The following is an 18,116-nucleotide window of genomic DNA, read 5'->3' as shown; positions in this document are numbered from 1 at the left end:
ATGAGTAATTTTTACAAAAATTTGGCAGCATTTTAGTGGTTAAAGTCTGATAAGTGTATTGATAGGTTGCCAATGAATACAAACATGAATGCTGGAACTTATTTTGTTTTGGATTGTGTGGATTCCTTATTGTAGATAGGTTATCAGACATGGACACTACATGGATGAGAAGATAACCCGGCCACAATAAGGAAATCATGACTGGATTTCTGAAACGTGTCGGCCATGGAAAGTTCCTGCATTCATGGTCATATCCATTGGCAAAGATTTTCACCACTCAGATGATTGGAGAAAATCTTCAAAACTTTAGAATTTTTAATATTTAAAAAAATTGTTAACTTTTAATTGTTCACAATTCTAAATATGGTTATGTTCATGGGAATACCCTTTAACAGATTTTCATTGGGCTAATGTGTCCTAAAGCGTTATCCTGTATTGCTTTGCTCCACAGTCAGACCTATATGATAGTGGCAGTGGTGGGCAGCGTCTTACTCCTGGTGACAGTCGCAGTCCTTATTGTATTGTTCATCAGGCGGAGGAAACAACTGAAGAAAAAACATACCTTAAAGCGAATACTACAGGAACATGAGGTGCGAGGGTTAACTTGTTATGTGGTCTGGAGTAATGCAGATGTATGTTATACAAGGCTTCATACTTACTTATTACTCTTCATCTAGTTGGTGGAGCCTTTGACTCCGAGTGGAGCAATGCCTAACCAGGCTCAGATGAGGATCCTCAAGGAAACAGAGCTGAAGAAGATGAAGGTTTTGGGGTCTGGTGCATTTGGCACTGTGTATAAGGTAGGGCCATTGATTTTCATAAAGAACATTTCTTGCCCATTCTACGGACATGGGTCTGAATCTCAAATTATACATGTTTCAGGGCATATGGATACCAGATGGAGAGAATGTAAAAATCCAGGTGGCAATAAAGGTATTGCGTGAGAACACATCTCCAAAAGCAAACAAGGAAATCCTGGATGTGAGTACTACTAAATGGTATACATTGATGGCTGGCATTTGGAATTCTTTATTTATTATACCTTATTTCTAGTGCAACACTGAAGCAGAAAACCTTAATAGACACTATTGTGTCCACAAACTTTATATAAATCACTAGTACAAGCGAATTTAAGAAAATTTGTTACATATCTTGTCAGCAAAAATATATCTTTCTCTATTTAACAGGCTCCTTTTCTCCTCTCATTGGTTCCCGAGCTGATCCTTCACCCTCAGTTTACTGCTTAAATCCGTCTTGAGAGACAAGACGGACTATCAGCTCTCTGACAGAATACACTAACATTACACAGCCAATGCAAGTGAATGGGATAGTTCACATACAGTGTGTTCACTATTGCCATAGATTCCATATGAAAAAGCTGTGGATTAGCGCCAATAAATGACAACAAAAGAATTAAAGTTTAGCCTTGGATTTCTGCTGTGGATTCTTTGAAAAATCCAAGTTGGATTTGTCCATGTGTGTACAGTCTTATGTACCCGATACATCTTAGTAAACCATCAGGGCAGTGGAGAGATTTCTGCTTTTGATTTTCATCCACTGAATGTATACAAGTTCCTTTTCACTTAAGAAGGGGTGCATTCACATGGAGGAAAATGCTAGCAGAAAAAGGAACCCATTGAAGTCAATGGGAGGCTTTTTTTTTCAGTGCTGAAATTCCACACCAATTTCCTCACCATTTTCCTCCGTATGAATGCACCCATATAAAAAAGGGCACATATCACATATTTTAGTAAGAAACTGAAAATCAGGAAGTTAATAATAATATAAAAAATACAAATTCAGCTGTGCTATAGCTATACGTATGTACATAACCTACCAATATATAAACCGAACAACACTGCTTGTTGTAGGAAGCGTATGTGATGGCAGGAGTGCAAAGCCCTTACGTGTGCCGCCTGCTGGGGATCTGCCTGACAACCACAGTACAACTGGTTACTCAGCTCATGCCATATGGCTGTCTTCTGGAATATGTACGAGAAAATAAGGATCGTATTCACTCCAGAGATCTGCTCAACTGGTGTGTCCAAATTGCCAAGGTAGGCTATCAAAGATATTTCATTGCCTGCAAACTGTAAGTTGAAAATGTTTTTCCCATGCCATAGTCTTCATCTCAGATATAAAAATTATACAAATATGTTTGCAAATCTCAGGGGATGACATATCTAGAGGACATCCGCTTAGTGCACAGGGACCTGGCTGCTAGGAATGTGCTGGTGAGAAACCCTACTCATGTGAAAATCACTGATTTTGGACTTGCAAGATTGCTAGATGTGGATGAAACAGAGTATCATGCAGATGGTGGAAAGGTAAGAAGCTGTGAGATTAATATCTTCATGAAACATGTACTGACGAGTGGGCTTACACTTCAGTCACATGAGTATATACTTGTAGCTTATTAACTTATTAAGGAAGTGAGGCATCACAAATAACTTTATGGATACATGATTGTTACTGGCCATGCAGTTGTGCAGGTAAAATTGTGGTAACACCAATATAATTATGTGGACAGTGAACATTAAAACCCTGCCCACAGCATCCAAAACATGGGGCATACCCTTAATCTCAATGATGTAACAGCTCTTCTTAATGGATTCAGGTGAATGGGACTGAGCTTGGACACCAGAACTGATGCTGTTTCTAGTAGAAAGCAGCCAGCTTTTTGGCTCATCCAATCCCTTTAACCTTCAGTACAGTGGTCCTTCAAGTTACAATGGCCTCAGGATACTTTCAGGAGAATATTTTCAACATGCAATGTTCTTTTCTGGACCATTGTAACTTGAAACTAGACTCAACATACAATGGCTCGAGGTTCCAAAAAATCAGCAGGGTCCTTTCACTGGTAAAACTCCTATATTTGTGAAGTGCCAGGTGGGCTGACTAGTAGCCCTCTCTATAGTATAGTACAGTACTATATGTTAAATACTTCTCTGCCTGTACCAGAACAAGTTGCTGTTTTGACACCAGGTGAGAGTTGCCCTATGTTGTTTGATTTTGGAAAATTTTACAAAACCAATCACTAGTTTTCCATAGAATTATGGTCAAGTTCTAATGATTTCAAAGTAGTATGGTCGTCCTGGGACCAATTAATATTGTAATTTGAGGGACTAATGTATTCCATACACTAACTCTTGGCCTACTTTTGACTATATCCTCTTCATTAATCCAGTAATAGGCTCAAATATTTTTTGTAATAGGTTCCCATTAAGTGGATGGCTTTGGAATCCATTCTGCATCGGAAATTCACCCATCAGAGTGATGTATGGAGCTATGGTGAGTAGAGTTATCTTAAGAAATATTTAGAAGCATTATGTACAAGTTTACTAGTCCATCATCTGTTTATTGTACATTACAGGGGTTACCGTGTGGGAGCTGATGACCTTTGGAGCCAAGCCTTATGATGGGATCCCGGCTCGAGAGATTCCAGATCTACTGGAGAAAGGGGAACGACTCCCTCAACCTCCTGTGTGTACTATAGATGTATATATGATCATGGTGAAGTGTAAGTAATGTTCATCTCCATTTTATAATCTCTTCACTTTCAAAAACGGTATCTATATTACAATCCCATGTTGACATTCTGTGTTCTTTGCCACCAGGCTGGATGATAGACTCAGAGTGCCGACCCAAGTTTCGGGAGCTAGTCACTGAGTTTTCTCGCATGGCTCGAGATCCAAGTCGCTTTGTAGTCATTGAGGTATAATTCTAGAGTTAGAATGGCATATAGCAAGGTTACTTTGTATCATCCAAACCGCTCTAACTTATAGTGACTTGCAGGATGAAGAGCTCATGGCCCAATCCAGCCCTTTGACTACTCAGTTCTACAGCGATTTGTTACAAGATGCGGCCATAGAGGATTTGGTGGATGCTGAGGAGTATTTAGTTCCTCACCAGGGATTTTTTGGAAGTGATGAGACAGCAGTGGAACATCGTAGTCGAATATCATCTACGCAGGTACGAGACAACTTACTATCTTATTAGGTAACTCTTTGAAAGTATTCCAGTCCTTTCTTTGTTTGAGTTACACGACTAATTGTCTAAATTGTATAGAAGTGGCCAACTAAAGCTGGCCACGCACAATACAGTACACAAGTTGTTCAGTTTTAGTGATATGTATGCCAATGTTTAAGGCAACCCAATAGAGAACTGGCATATTGGATTACTTGAACCTTTTCAACCCCAAAAATAAGTTGACAGTGGTGTTGGGCAGCAGCTTATTCATGATGGCCATTGAACTAAACATGAGATAGCTGTCGGCCAGATGCTTATGTATGTAATGCATATGGTGGGTCAAAGCTGTATCTAGAGATTGTGGGCTGATGTGGGAAAAGCAGTAAACATCTTTCATTGGTAACAATAGGCAAACACACAATTTTCCTTTCAATACATATGGTTGTAAAGCATAAGAAAACTGTAAGTTTTATGGAAGTAGTAGTAAAGCTGGTTAAACTGCGGTTCTTCACTGGATGTTCTAAACTTTTCTCTCTAGAGTCAAACAGAGACACAGATAGACCAGCTCTTAATGGACGAAACTGGCCACGTCGAACCACTTTTATCTCAAACATTATCACATAAATCCGATGTCAGTGAGTCTGACGATCTAAGTGAAGGAGACTATGTGTTTGATCCACCACACCCCAAAGAAAACAGTCTTAAGCGCAGGTATTGTGAGGACCCCACAATGCTCGGAGGAAAGGACACAGTGGATGGAAGGGGATTGGAGACAGATGGCTGCATCTCACCAGTATCTCCTGCATACCCTCCAGGTACTAGAAGTAAAGTAGTCCACAACAACTTTTACAACTATTATGTGCTCTACAATCTATATGCACTGCTGAAACAGATTGCCAGGATTAGATAAGGTGTCTACTTTTCTGTAAATTCCACAACTTATGTCTGGCGTTCAAGTGCAACGCCACCACAGGCGAAATTAAGCATTAAACCACCTATTAAAATCATTGGGTTGTCTATGAGTAGAGAAGGAAAGTAAGGTCCTCTAAAGCACGAGACACTCTATGTAAACATGCTGAACTAAGAGAGAAAGATCCTGAACTGAGGACTCCTCTCTCACCTTAGATTTACCTAATTTAGTACTGTCTACAAAATGGGATTTCTAAATTGGACAACTCCACCAAGCCCAATTCTTTGCGCCCTTCATTAGACTCACTACAGTCAGGTGGGTGGTTCCTGTCGGTCTGTTCCATTCCAGGACCATGTACCTGAGCCTAGAATTGGTGAAGGTGATGAAAGGTCCTCTTTAGTCTCTGTTCAAGGGGTTTTCAAGAAAGCTCCCCAATAAAAGCACATATAATAAAATAAGAAAATAACTGTAATTCAACATTGATCTAGTGTGACTACAGTGGTTTCTACCAGTTTTCGTGTGACCACTGCAGTCAGTCACTGGTTTTAGTGATGCGTTCATATACGGCACAAGAGCTCCTTATCATTGCAGGTCCAGTAAACAAAAACTGGACCTCTCAATTGGTGGTGAATGTAAAAGGTTAGTTATAGCTGTTTTTCTATTTTGTCTCACTTCCTGAGGTCAGGGAACTTTTTAAAAAATCTTCAGCTGCCCTGGTGTCAGTTTTTTTTTTTCTTTTCTCATGCAGAATACGTGAACCAAAGAGAACCAAGTAAGAGTCGCTCGTCAGTGAGGACACCAAGAACATCAGTGTCCACTTTGGAGAGGCAGAAGGGACAGCTGTGCCGGAATGGCATGGTCAGGGAACCAAGGAGTCCAATAGCAATGGCTGCTGTGGAAAATCCAGACTATCTTCCCCCTCCAGGAATGCACTTGCCAAACTCTTTTCCTCAAGCCTTTGACAATCCATATTACTGGAATCATGAACTTAAAGCAGAAAATGAACTTAACCCTACACAAAATGGATTTACCACACCCACTGCAGAAAACCCGGAATACCTGGGACTAGATGAGGCGATGATAAGGCCTCGGGATGTGACTGCATAGATTAGTTGATATTACATAACCCAGATAAAGGGCAGCTGATTTTTAAAAGAGACGTCATATAAAACGGCATTCGATGCAGTACTCACTGTGGCCTACACAATCATCGATGCCGAACATGCATTGGACCAATCAGTTGCCAGCGTAATTTTGGACTGATAAGAATGTTCTAGCCATTCTTGGGTTCATAGACCCCCACTGATGGGATGCCTCTATAGCCTAACATCCTGTACATTACACTGTATCTAGCACCTAACCTGACAATGGCGCACATATTGAGAGGCGTGTTTAACCCAAAGCAACTAACTTTAAGAAATGAACTGTGAATGCACAAAAGACACTTGCAAGATGAATGTACTGAAATGAACTAAATCTGGTAGATGTTTAAGAAGTTTGGGAAATAACTTTTTAAATATTTACAATAATTATTTTTACTAAATCTTAATTTTGTATTTTCATTCAGGAGCACTGACGGATATAGACATCTGTAGTGAACAAATAGTTGTTAACATGGATCATCCTTGTAAGTAGATACAAGTTGCTGAGTGACCTGGGTTAGCAGTATTTCTGACAGTCTAGAGCTGCACCTACACTATGTTCATGGGCTAAACATGGACCCAATAATCCATAGGGTCATGCAGGATTACTTCTAGGAAAGAAGGTCCCAGCGAGGTCCCAGAAGGCAGAACACAGATTGATCAGGGGTCTGTGGTGCAGATCTGTAGCAGCTCCAAGTGAAGCAGCAGGGCTTGAGTGTTTAGGATTATGTAACGTCTAAGACTGTATCTAAGGTGTACATAGATGACCAATAGGGCTTGTTCACTCAGAGCTACGGAAGGAAATAAAGAAGTCATATAAGCTTGTGTGATTGTCCTTGGGAAGGAGCTGGCCATATAATCACTGTTACTAGTGATCTGTATATAAGAAAATACAAGGGAGACATGCGTTGTATCCCTTTCCTGTCCCAAAGTTATCATTATTATGACGTATTTTCACGGCGCTCGCTCCAATGGAGCACTGGTGTATATTCCTAGTGCCATGAAACTGATCATTTGAGGTTCCTTTCACTCTACTGGAACTTCATGATGTGGTCGTTGACATCATCCTGAGATGACTTTAGTAACATGGGTATAATCCAATCTTCACTTAGGAGTGTTCTCTCTAGCTTTATTGCTGCAACTAGATTGCTAATCTGTCTACACTAGAGAAATGCAAGGTAAGAACAAAGACAGCTACCAGTATGTCAGTCATACCCAGCAGCAAATGTGATCTTTTTCTGTATGCAAGTCAATAGGAGGAGGCAACTGAGATTGTCCTTATATATCATGCATGATACAAATGATATAAAGTAGTGTTTCTAATGCATAATTAAAATAATGGATATTATAGGTTTTTCGCCCATTTTCTGTATTTTTAACATCTGATTTATAGGGCTGTGACAGAAAATTGAAATTGTAACTAAGCTATCAGATCAGGTAGGAGTTACAAAAGATTGTAGTTGCTAATATTGTATCTCTGACAACCAGTCTGTTTCTGGCGCTGTGCTGAAAACGGAGGAGAAAATCATGTCCGAACCCACCGCAGCCTTGCAGTATTAATCAGATTTTTCCAAAGGCTGAGGCCCTCTGCTCAGTTACTCATTTGCACAGATTACCCTAAATGTGTTACTAGCAATTTGCTGTGTAATAAGGGTCATGGATCTTGTCTATAGGTATGCCGTACTCTATAATAAAACTGTATACTTGATACAAGTCATGGTATAAAAGCTTTAAACAAAAAAACTGAAAAAAAAAGCTTAGTTAAGTGACAACTAACCTGGATTAAAAGGGTTGTACAGTAGAAAAAGCACCAGTCCTGTCTATGTGTTATACTTGTTAGTGCAACCCAACTTCATTAATTTAAATTAGTGTAGACTTTGTTGTATTACCATAAACCTGCAGACAAGTGGAAAACTGTAGAATAAAGCAACCATGTTGCTCAAACCCTGTACAACCCCTTTAACAATACACCACTGAATAAGATAAAGATGTAGGCCCTCAGATAGAGCCATCTACTCATCGGCAGTCACCACCATCTTCTCACAATCCATCTCAATGACTCTGTCCACTGCACTATAACCTTGGGGCATAACACCGCATTACCCACAATCACTGTATACACAACCCTATCGTACAATACCATGGGATGTTTTTGAAACTTTTTCTATGTGAAGTTTGTTATTGTTTTGTATGAAGTTTGTATATTTTAGATTTTGTATTTAGAGAATGTGTTTTTATAAGTCCATGTTTTTGCTTTCTAGAAAATTTCTATTTTCCTCACAATGGCACATTTGTGATTTTATGGTGGGGGGCTACAAAAAAAATCTAAACCTGTTTCAACTGTATCATAAAAGCTTTTAAAACACTAAAAAGACATACTTCTCATTGCTTTATGATGATCCTGATCCTGTTATATTGCTCGCATCAGGCTTCTCACAAGGAAATCTGGGGGGAGGGGGGGCTACATCCAAAGCCTGTCTTTGTGAATACCTTCATGTTATCACTGCTTCTATCACCTAAGTCAGAACGGCCTAGATGGCAGGGATTTCTTGGAAACCAACATCCTGATTCTCTCAGTCTCTCTCAAAATCTGCCAACTGGGCTGTGTCTTCATGTGTGTCATAGAGGCATATCTAGCAGTTAATTTATTGCCAGGAGGTACACTACTCAAAAGTATCCTCTGAGAGTTGTTGTTGTTTTTTTTTCAGTATGGGTATGTCAAAATGTTTTTAGGCTTTTATAAAATCTTCAAATCACAGTTGTGTCTGACATCAGTCTAGTCCCAACTACCTACTATAATGAATTATGTTATATTCTCTTTACCATTTACCGTACATATAGACTTCAGTACAGTCCACATTATGGCTGCAAATGCAGTCCTGACTAAAGGTCTAATGACCTAACTTCCAGCACCATAACTCCATTTGATGCTGCTAGTTAGGTCAATAGACCCATTGTCCAGACAGAATGTGCGGCCACAAAATACAGGCACTATAGAACCATCTTAATGTGGCCTTAAAGGTGCATTCCAAGATGTGTTGCAGCACCTGGTCAGGAGACACGCTAGCAACTTGTTCAGTGACCCCATCAGTACTGGTCGTGTTGTGTGTCACCATGCTGTTTATCTGTAAAACCATGCACCTATGGAAACTCATTTGAAAGTGCCGATTTGCAGTAAAAATGTTGAGGTAGTATTTAAAGGGGGTGCCTGAGATCCCAAGTGTTTTGGATGCTACGACCTATTTACAGGATAGTATCACATGGGAAGGAACGGGATAGCACTCCAAAAATTGTTTTATGAGTTTGCTAGCTACTTTATTTTTATGCTGCTGCTTTCCTATCTACACCTGCAAAACAGGCTTTACCCCTGGTTCTTCCTTATCAGCTCATTTCAGCCTTGTCTGGATCTTCATTCAGGACATGCTCAGTCTGAGGAAAGGCAATCTTGCCCAAAACATTGGGCTATATTGATTATTGCCATACATGCACCAAACTCTGAATTGGATGTTCTATATCTAAATCTATTACCGCATGTGACATACAAACTGTATGTATAATATCTTTTGGCTTATTATTTTATACGGATCTCAGTATTATTGCACATAAATAAAATAACTAACTTTCCTTCCCATATGATATTGTATTTGCAGGGAATACAGCCAGACCCATTGAGAAATTGAACAGGAGTGTGCTGCCTGACAACTGAATAACTATCCACAGGATAAGTCATCAGTCTCTGACTGATGTGTGTCTGACATTCGGATCCCACACTAATCAGATGATCCTGCTGCCAAAACCAAAATACAGAATATGTGGATGGAAGCAGCTTGTCTCCTAGCTTCAAGTAAATGGAGCAGAGCTGCGATTAGCTGTCACCACCTTTACCAGAGCCAGGGAAATGCAGATCTGCTCACATTTATTGCATACAGGGTCCAGCAGTCGGATCAGCTGACTCTCACCAATCAGATACTAAATATCTTGTAGTCTTTTGACCAGCTCCTTTATTCACATTAAGGCTGTATCTGTATCCTCGGGCTGTGTAGGGATGTACCTTACTAAAGCCCAGTGTCTATATACTCTTATGTTTCTAGGAAGAATAAGAAATTAATTGGACAATGCCGTGACAAATGCTAATAATTAGAACAGACATGCAAAGAGGGCTTAGCAAGTCCTGTTTATGAGCCTTAGGGCTAGTTCACCCGGGGCAAGTTGGCATCGGATTTTGAGGTGGAATCCACCTCAAAATCCGCTGCTTCCATTGACTTCAATGGGAGCCGCTCGCTTCTTCTTTCCACTAGCTTTTAGCGGGGAAAAAGAAGCAATCTGCCCTATCTTGCTGCAGATTCCGTGTGCTTTCACTGGCACACCGCTTGCAGTTGCGGACTCATGCGGACTCCCCTGGATGGAATATCAACGCAGATGTGAATTAGGCCTTAGCGCTCTGTGGCAAAACTCTAGAAAAAAAAAAGAATGACTGGGACAGCCTGCAGAGGAAGACCATTCCATATGGAACCTATTGAGGCTTATTAACGGCTCATATTTGTAGCAATACGGTTGTCTTGCATTGGGACATGTCTATCCATAAACAAGCAATATACTACCTCAAAAGAAAAAGTACAAAACACAACAAAAAATCAGATATTGTTTATTACCTCTTCTCTCCTTTGTCACATTTATGCCAATAAATAAAAAACTTAATTAAAGGGGTTATATGAGAGAAACAAATAGTGCCTACTTCACTCCTCAGAAAAGCAACTCCATCATGGGACTGTATTTAGGATTGCAGAAGGTGAATACTGCTGATCTGCAATACCAGACATGTACAGGAGTGCCGTTTCCTAATCTCATGCAACCTCTTTAAAAATGTCACCTTCTGTTGCAAATCACTTGTAGACTGCACAATGGATAACACGGTGGAGCCGCACTTGCCCAGGTATATAAATAGAGTCTGTCCAGGTAAGTACACTTTACAATGCTACATATTAAATCCATGTACAGTTCTACATAGGATGGGTGCAATAGAGGACGATGAGTAAGGGGGTGCAGACAGGAGGGGTACAGAGAACCTGTCTGAGAACATTGCTGCCAACAAGACAATAAAAAAAGGAGTATGGTGTTTAGCATAGTAGCAGCCACTACTATAGTAGTTGTAGTCGTACATTCTAGTAGTAAGTACTACTAGAAGAAGTTCTGATTATCTGCATAGTGAGGCTTCAGTGACACTAATATTGGGTTCAATGTTAATCAGAAATAAGCACCCACATGAGAAAGACTGATCACAGTGTTAGAAGGCCACATCCTTGAAGTTCTTACAAGATAACACAAGGCGCTCTGCTGTTGGTGATCTTTTCCACGGGTTCTCCATTCATGGCTTTACGGATGGCCATCATCAACTAAAGGGAATGGATTAAATGAATGTTACTGAATACAACTGATCATCTAAAGTTCAAGGGCAGCAACCCTAAATCCTGTGTTATGATTCTCTGTCATCAACCATTTCTGGCAAAGCTAGCTGTAGTTTTCTGCACTGGCATTCCATCTTAAATATCCCTGTCTTGCCACCAGTCTTGCTCAGTGGTAGAGCTACCATCATAGCAGCCTCTATGCGGCCCACAATCTTGTGTGTTTTTTTTTTTTTCTAAATAGTCCATTATCTGCTCGATTACCCCAGGTAACATAATATTTACTTACTGATCCCTGATCCTGCCTACACTTCACCTTCAGCTCTCCATGGGGCCCTGGCGTAACCAAATGGTGTCACCAATGCTATTCAACAGGACTCCCTGGAGACTAAAGAGGTAGTAGAGGCGGCCATGGGTAGGAGCAGGGATTGGTATGTAAATAGCGTTTGTTGCATGCTGGAGTAAATAAATGGGTAATTGCCCATTAAAAGAAAAAAAAAATGTAAGCAGTGGCCTAAATTTGGCCAATAAAGAAGTATACTGGGGGGGGGGGGGCAGTAAAGGGGATCTTTATATTGTGACCAATTAACAGGGTGTCATACCACCATTTTACTGGCCTCCACAGTCTATAATAACCCCTTTACTGGTTCCCTTATGGCATTATACTGTGTGGGAGCCAGTAAAGGGGGCACTATTCAGTGGCAAAAGTTTGCTATGGGTTCCAGTGTTTGCTATTTATGTCTCTGGACTTTCTCTAGAAATACTCACATCTTTCTCATGTGGGAATCCACCAAGCTCAAGCTTGGAGAAGACTAATTGTCCATTTATTTCAATTTCAAAAGCTCCTGAAAGCAAAAATGGATCTCATTAGAAGTGATACAACTGTCTATAGTGTAAATAGGGGTCTCCAACTGGTGTCAAACTACAGCTCTCAGCATGCTCTGATACGTGTATGTTGTCAGGCCATGCTGAGAGTTGCAGTAGTTGGAGGGACACTAGCGTGAGACTTGAGATATAGAGAAGAAATACGTTTTTACCAGTTCCGCCAGGACGGGAGTCAATGCAGACGTCAGGAAACTCCTCCAGCACAGCGCTGGCCAGCTCCTCATAGTGAGACTTAAAGCCGCAGGGTTCACTGAGAAACAGAATCATTGCATTACTGATAATAAACAGACTAGCAGTATAGGATTACATAGGATTTGTTCCAAAAACAGCTCCACACCTTTCACTGGTTGTCTGTTTTATCATTGGTCAGTCCTATTCACACGCATGCACAGGGGCGTAACTACCGGGGTAGCAGCGGTAGCGGCTGCCACAGGACCCGGGATATTAGGGGGCCTGGCGACAGCCGCTACCGCTGCGTTTTTGCAGGAGCCAGGTTCGGTGAGTGACGCTGTGGGCCCCACAAGCACTATATAAACTCGGGGTGCTCTTTGGACCCCGAGTATAATGATCGGACGCCCAGAAGAGGTAACGGAACATAAAAAACATTGTTACTTACCTCTCCGGGTAGGCTTCGAACCTACTTGCCCACATGACCAGGACCTGGTCACATGACATCCCGGACGACATTGCAGATGGCTGACAGTGGTGGAGTGTGCAGCGGAGTAACAGTGTTTTTTAAATGTTTTTATCCCCTCTGGGTCTCCGATTATTATACTCTGGGGTCTGAAAGGACCCCAAACTGTAATAATTGTTCATGGGTTTTCACAATGGAGCATAATACTGTGTGCAGGGACCACTATGGCGCATAAAACTGTGTTCAGGGACCACTATGGGGCATAACACTGTGTGCAGGGGCCACTAAGGGGCATAATACTGTGTGCAGGGGCCACTATGGAGCATAATATTGTGTGCAGGGGCCACTATGGGAGATAATACTGTGTGCAGGGGCCACTATGGGAGATAATACTGTGTGCAGGGGCCACTATGGGGCATAATAGTGTGCGCAGAAATGCTGGGGGGTTCGTTTGTCGTGGTCTTTGGTGTCGGTAGGGAAGGGGGGGGGCATGTCAAAAGTTTGCCACAGGGCCTCGCCGTTCCTAGTTACGCCACTGCGCATGCACAGTCCTTTCTGAAAGTGACTAGTCATTTCTAATTCTCCACTAGGGGATGCATCGTCTCTGCTGCCATATACCATTCCTCCCCACCCCAGGGCCATATACATTTTTTTTTTTTTTTTTTTTCAAGTGCCAATCAAAAACACCAAGTGCACGAAAAAAGTGTGGGTGCCACACTAAAAAAAACGTGCCCAGGATGCTTGCCAAAAAACGCACCCTTCCCCTAAAGGGGAGGGAGGTTCCTGACTCAAACTCTTCCCCACAAGGACCAAAAGGTGACCGAGTGGGGTCGAGTATCCGAAAGGGCCATCTGCAGGAGCAGGATGGTCCTACCAACATCCGTTTTCCCCTCGGGCTGCCACCACCAAGGGTACTCAGGATTACCAGTCGCCAAGTTTCTCTCCGGGCTGCCACCACCAGAGATACTCCTTGGCTCAGGCAAAGAGGTCAGCGCCTGCCCCGGTTCCCCAGGACAGGTCGACTGACAGAGGAGAGAGACCCATTACAGGCCTCATCTCCAGACAACCGTCAGGAAGCGTCCCAAAAGGGTACAGCATCCCTTCGTTGACACACAAAAAGGTGACAGAGTGAAAATAAAAAAGTGAGAAAAACATCTATATAAGTGGTAAAGTGCTCTGTACGAGCCCCCAGGGCCATATACGTCGGACACTGCACCTCATATATAGCCTTACAAATGGTTCTCTTTAATGGCAAGGGTCTGTCTTTCCCCCCAGAAATAGTCCACAGGCTGTGACAGTTATTGCAGAATGTGGTAAGCTGCAATACCTGACACAGCCAAGAGAAAACGTGGCGCTATTTCTAAATGCAATGTAGTCAGTCTAATCATTTTTAATCTAAGGCTATAATTTTATTGAAATTATGAATCTGACACCAGCTGTTACGGGACTGAAGGTCCCAGAATGCCTCGGGGCACCAGTGCCTGCTGCAGCTCACAATATCAAATGTAATAGCAATGAGGGCACCGCAGCCCGTCCTCACCAGTACTCCACCACAATGCTCACAGACATCGCTTCCCTTCACTATCCGGGCTGCTTTACTCCAAGAAATCGTCTCCAAGTATTCCCCTTAATTCACTTCCGCCCTCTCTGCAATGAACTTCCGGTACTATTGTAAGCCACTTCCGCCCTTACTTACAAATCTTTTTCTCTTGGTTGAAAGAGTGGACGTGACTCCCCCTGGTGACTGTCTTTATATTGCAGCCAGATCCAGGTAAGTTACACCTGGCACCCTTAGCTCTATAACTGGTAAGACTATGATGTAATATAGTAGTGTAGTAGTCATTATTGTCTGGAAACATAGAAGTAGAATATAGTCATTACAATTATCATGTGACAGAAACCATGTGCACCCCAATACCTGAACCTCCTCACACCCATGATGGTCACACCTCACAGCTATCTGGATTGTCAAAGAGGATCACTTAGGGGAGGGCTATATGCTGACATTTGTCGCACAACAAAAAAGCGCTATGTATTTCTATGGCATCGCATGCAACATGCTGTGATTGAGATGCACAAAATCCAAGCATGCTCGAATTTATGTCACAAGTCAAAGATACATGCAACACTGCTCCCTTAGACAGCAATGGTGACAGTGACTTATGTGCGACTAAAATTTCGCCTTATTTTTGCTCACTGTATAAATCATTGCCTGTATTGTTTAAAGGGGCTCTATCAGCAAAATCATGCTGCTAGAGCCCCACATATGTGTGAATAGCCTTTAAAAAGGCTATTCAGGCACCGTAAATGTTATATTAAACTACCCCCCTCCCTCCGTTTTAAAATAAAACCCTAAAAAAGAATGTGATCTACTTACGCATCGTGCACACTGGGCGGGCATTCAGGGTGTGACTTCTTCTTCCTCCAAGCCTCCTCTTCCTCTGATGTCCTCCGGTCCCGTCCTCCTCCGGCGCTCCCGAACTCACACTGATAAAAAAAAAATGGCCTGGGCGCATGCGCAGTAGCATGCGGCTTCTACTACGGCTACTGCACAGGCGCCCAGGCCATTTTTTTATATCAGCGTCAGTTCGCGAGCGCCAGAGGAGGACGGGACCCGAGGACATCGGAGGGTGAGGAGGCGTGGATGAAGAAGAAGACACACCCTGAATGTCCGCCCAGCGTGCACGATCCGTAAGTTTATCACATTCTTTTTTAGGGTTTTATTTTAAAACGGGGGGGGGGTAGTTTAATATAACATTTACGGTAACATTTACATATGCATATGTGGGGCTCTATCAGCATGATTTTGCTGATAGAGCCCCTTTAATCCATGTATATTTGTGCAGCTGCAGAAAGTTCACTTCAGGCAATTGCAGACAGGCATAACGCAGAAAAAATCGCATTGTGTCTCATCACATTTTGTTGCCTGATTTTATTGCGATTTTTAGTTGTCGTGTAGGCCTATCCTTAAGGTTCACTGGGTGAAGGGGTTAAGCAGTGAGGACTGGACCATATTCCCTGGTTCAGGACTGGACATATTTTTCAGATTTTTTTCATAAAGTTTTTTTCCTTTGGGTCATTCAAATAATTTTTGTGTTTCAGAATTGAACTCTATTGGGAGGCTTTTTTTTGGAGGCTGATTTTGAGGCGGATTCAAGGTCAAAATCCTTGCCAAAAACTCTGTGTGAACTTACCTTTAGAGGGAGGGTCACCTCAAATATTCATATCTCAGACATTATAAAATGTACAAATTTGCTTTTGGTGTCATATGTAAGAGGAGATTCAGTGTTGTAGTGCTATCTATATTACTTCTAGAGATATTACTGGTTGAAAACACAGTCAGGATTAGTATATGTATATGCAGCTGTGTAATATATGATATAAAAATCCCAAGTTTTATATCAAGTTTGTACATTTTATATTGTCAAAAGTTGTCCGAAAGGTCAGTTACGCTGTAATGCCTCATGTACATGATCGTGTATAGTCTGCAGATCAGTGAAAACGGTATGGATGACACCATTCTACTGAATGGGCCAAGCCACAAATGGTTACAAGTATAGGACCTACTTAAATATGGCCCAGACACATAGCCACAAAAACAACATATCTATGGGCCCCGTACTTTTATCCACAATCGCGGATTAAATTGTATCCATGTGCATGAGGCCTAACTTTCCTTTTTTTTTTATTTTGGCTAATTTCCCTTATAACTGGGGCCGATACATTATCCCCATTTACAGGAGGGATGCACTGTCCTATCACTTACTGAGGAGCTGATCTAGAGAAAAACTCTGCGTATTTGCATAAATAGTGGATTTTCACATCTTAATATTACTAAGATTTTACATCACCTTTGGCAAGCTGAGCTCCGGGATTACTGTGCTGTCTATCTTCAGCTTTTCCACTTATAAGCCAGTTTAATTGAATTTGGCTGATAAGGACTGAGATAAGGAGTCCGTTACCTCTGTATGTAATGCAAACTGACTCAAATCCAGCTCTGCTACATCAGTTTCCACATCAGCGTCATACTGTGGATCATAGCAGATAGCAGAGCAAGTGAAACCCCGCCCACCAATGTGCGAGAAATCTAGCAGGTAACGGGCCCTATTTACTGCAGCGCCGGGGGCTGCCTGAAGATGGAGAGGAGAGGAGCTTCCTCCTCCACAGTCCATCTTTTAACAGTAGTGAAGACAGCAATTGCTGAATTCACTACTGTACCCAAGCAGGGGCCGCCACCTGTCCGGGCTCCTGCCTCCCGGCACTTGCATAATGACAGTGGGCAGAAGAAACATTTATCTAGATATAGACCCAGTTCTTTGTCTTTGTATTGGTGTTGATGCCAGTTACGTTGTATCATTACACCAACTAGATCATATTAATACAGTTGCTGGATCTGCAGAATTCACAATCTTTATATTATATTATATACACATTACCTTGGCATGGAAAGGGAAGATATAGCATCAGAGTCATGGGTGAACTACTTGTGTCCAATAATGGGGTCTTATCTAAATATCCCTAACATGTAAAGCTATTGTCCAGGATTTATCCTAAGGATTTATCCGAAGGATAGACCATAAATATCTACATATCAGCTATAGATCAGCTGACGGGGGCACACCCTGACAACCCCTTTCAAGGGGTATCCCCACTTCAGATGTGTATGGCATTGATGCACAATAAAACCAATACAATATAACTAGTAATGTAACAATTCTGCAGCTGGACATACAAATAGGTGCCAGGTATAACATACCAGGATTTTGTCATAGTGGAAGATTTTCCATCCTTTTGCAGTATAGAAGTTGTAGCAGTATTTACAAACTTGTTGTAGATTATATGTAATTATATGCTACTAGCAATACCCGCAACTTCGTCCGCGGCCCCCTTCCTCCCTAGGCAAGACACCTGCAGTGCGGGCCAGGCCCCCCCCTCCCTCCTGCCCTGCGGCAGCCGTGTACCCAGTCCCTCCCATTTTGCCCCACGGGCGACCTGGAACCCGCTTCTTCCGCGGCCTCATACACCTCTCTCGCCACCCTGACTTGCCTTGACCTCCTGTAAGGCGCCCCCGGCCTCCCAACCTCCCTCTCTCCCAAATGGGACTCCACAACCCCGTGCTCCCCCCCAACTGTGAGGCTGGCTTTCCACGCCAACCCCTCGCGAGTCCAGTCCCC

The 18,116-nt window shown here is 42.2% G+C and overlaps 2 protein-coding genes across 2 annotated transcripts in view; one reads left to right on the top strand and one right to left on the bottom strand.

Annotated features, from left to right (window-relative positions):
• Positions 1-8,356, top strand: part of ERBB2 (erb-b2 receptor tyrosine kinase 2) — a 60,704-nt gene extending 52,348 nt beyond the window's left edge. The window contains exons 17-27 of the mRNA XM_075278251.1: positions 452-590; positions 678-800; positions 883-981; positions 1,872-2,057; positions 2,172-2,327; positions 3,216-3,291; positions 3,374-3,520; positions 3,618-3,715; positions 3,796-3,972; positions 4,508-4,784; positions 5,628-8,356. Coding sequence (XP_075134352.1) covers positions 452-590; positions 678-800; positions 883-981; positions 1,872-2,057; positions 2,172-2,327; positions 3,216-3,291; positions 3,374-3,520; positions 3,618-3,715; positions 3,796-3,972; positions 4,508-4,784; positions 5,628-5,986 — 1,837 coding nt within the window. The 3' untranslated portion in view covers positions 5,987-8,356. The remainder of the gene's footprint in view (positions 1-451; positions 591-677; positions 801-882; positions 982-1,871; positions 2,058-2,171; positions 2,328-3,215; positions 3,292-3,373; positions 3,521-3,617; positions 3,716-3,795; positions 3,973-4,507; positions 4,785-5,627) is intronic.
• Positions 8,357-10,678: 2,322 nt separating this feature from the next.
• On the bottom strand, positions 10,679-14,594 carry MIEN1 (migration and invasion enhancer 1). Its single transcript, XM_075278694.1, has 4 exons — positions 14,483-14,594; positions 12,461-12,558; positions 12,192-12,268; positions 10,679-11,414 (listed from the first exon to the last, which is right to left on the bottom strand). Exons 1-4 carry the CDS (start codon positions 14,509-14,511, stop codon positions 11,331-11,333), a joined length of 288 nt encoding a protein of 95 aa, XP_075134795.1. The 5' UTR covers positions 14,512-14,594; the 3' UTR covers positions 10,679-11,330.
• Between the last annotated feature and the right edge of the window lie 3,522 nt (positions 14,595-18,116).

Source organism: Leptodactylus fuscus, chromosome 6 (genome assembly GCF_031893055.1).
Source record: "Leptodactylus fuscus isolate aLepFus1 chromosome 6, aLepFus1.hap2, whole genome shotgun sequence".
NCBI lineage: Eukaryota > Metazoa > Chordata > Amphibia > Anura > Leptodactylidae > Leptodactylus > Leptodactylus fuscus.
Note: the sequence above shows the minus strand (reverse complement) of the source record. Positions and strands in the feature narration are given on the sequence as shown.

Coding starts and splice junctions, on each gene's coding strand:
- MIEN1 (XM_075278694.1), bottom strand. CDS start 14,511: ATGTCTGTGAGCATTGTGGTGGAGTACTG. Junction 12,559..14,482: donor AGCATTGTGGTGGAGTACTG/GTGAGGACGGGC, acceptor TCTGTTTCTCAG/TGAACCCTGCGGCTTTAAGT. Junction 11,415..12,191: donor GATTCCCACATGAGAAAGAT/GTGAGTATTTCT, acceptor CATTCCCTTTAG/TTGATGATGGCCATCCGTAA.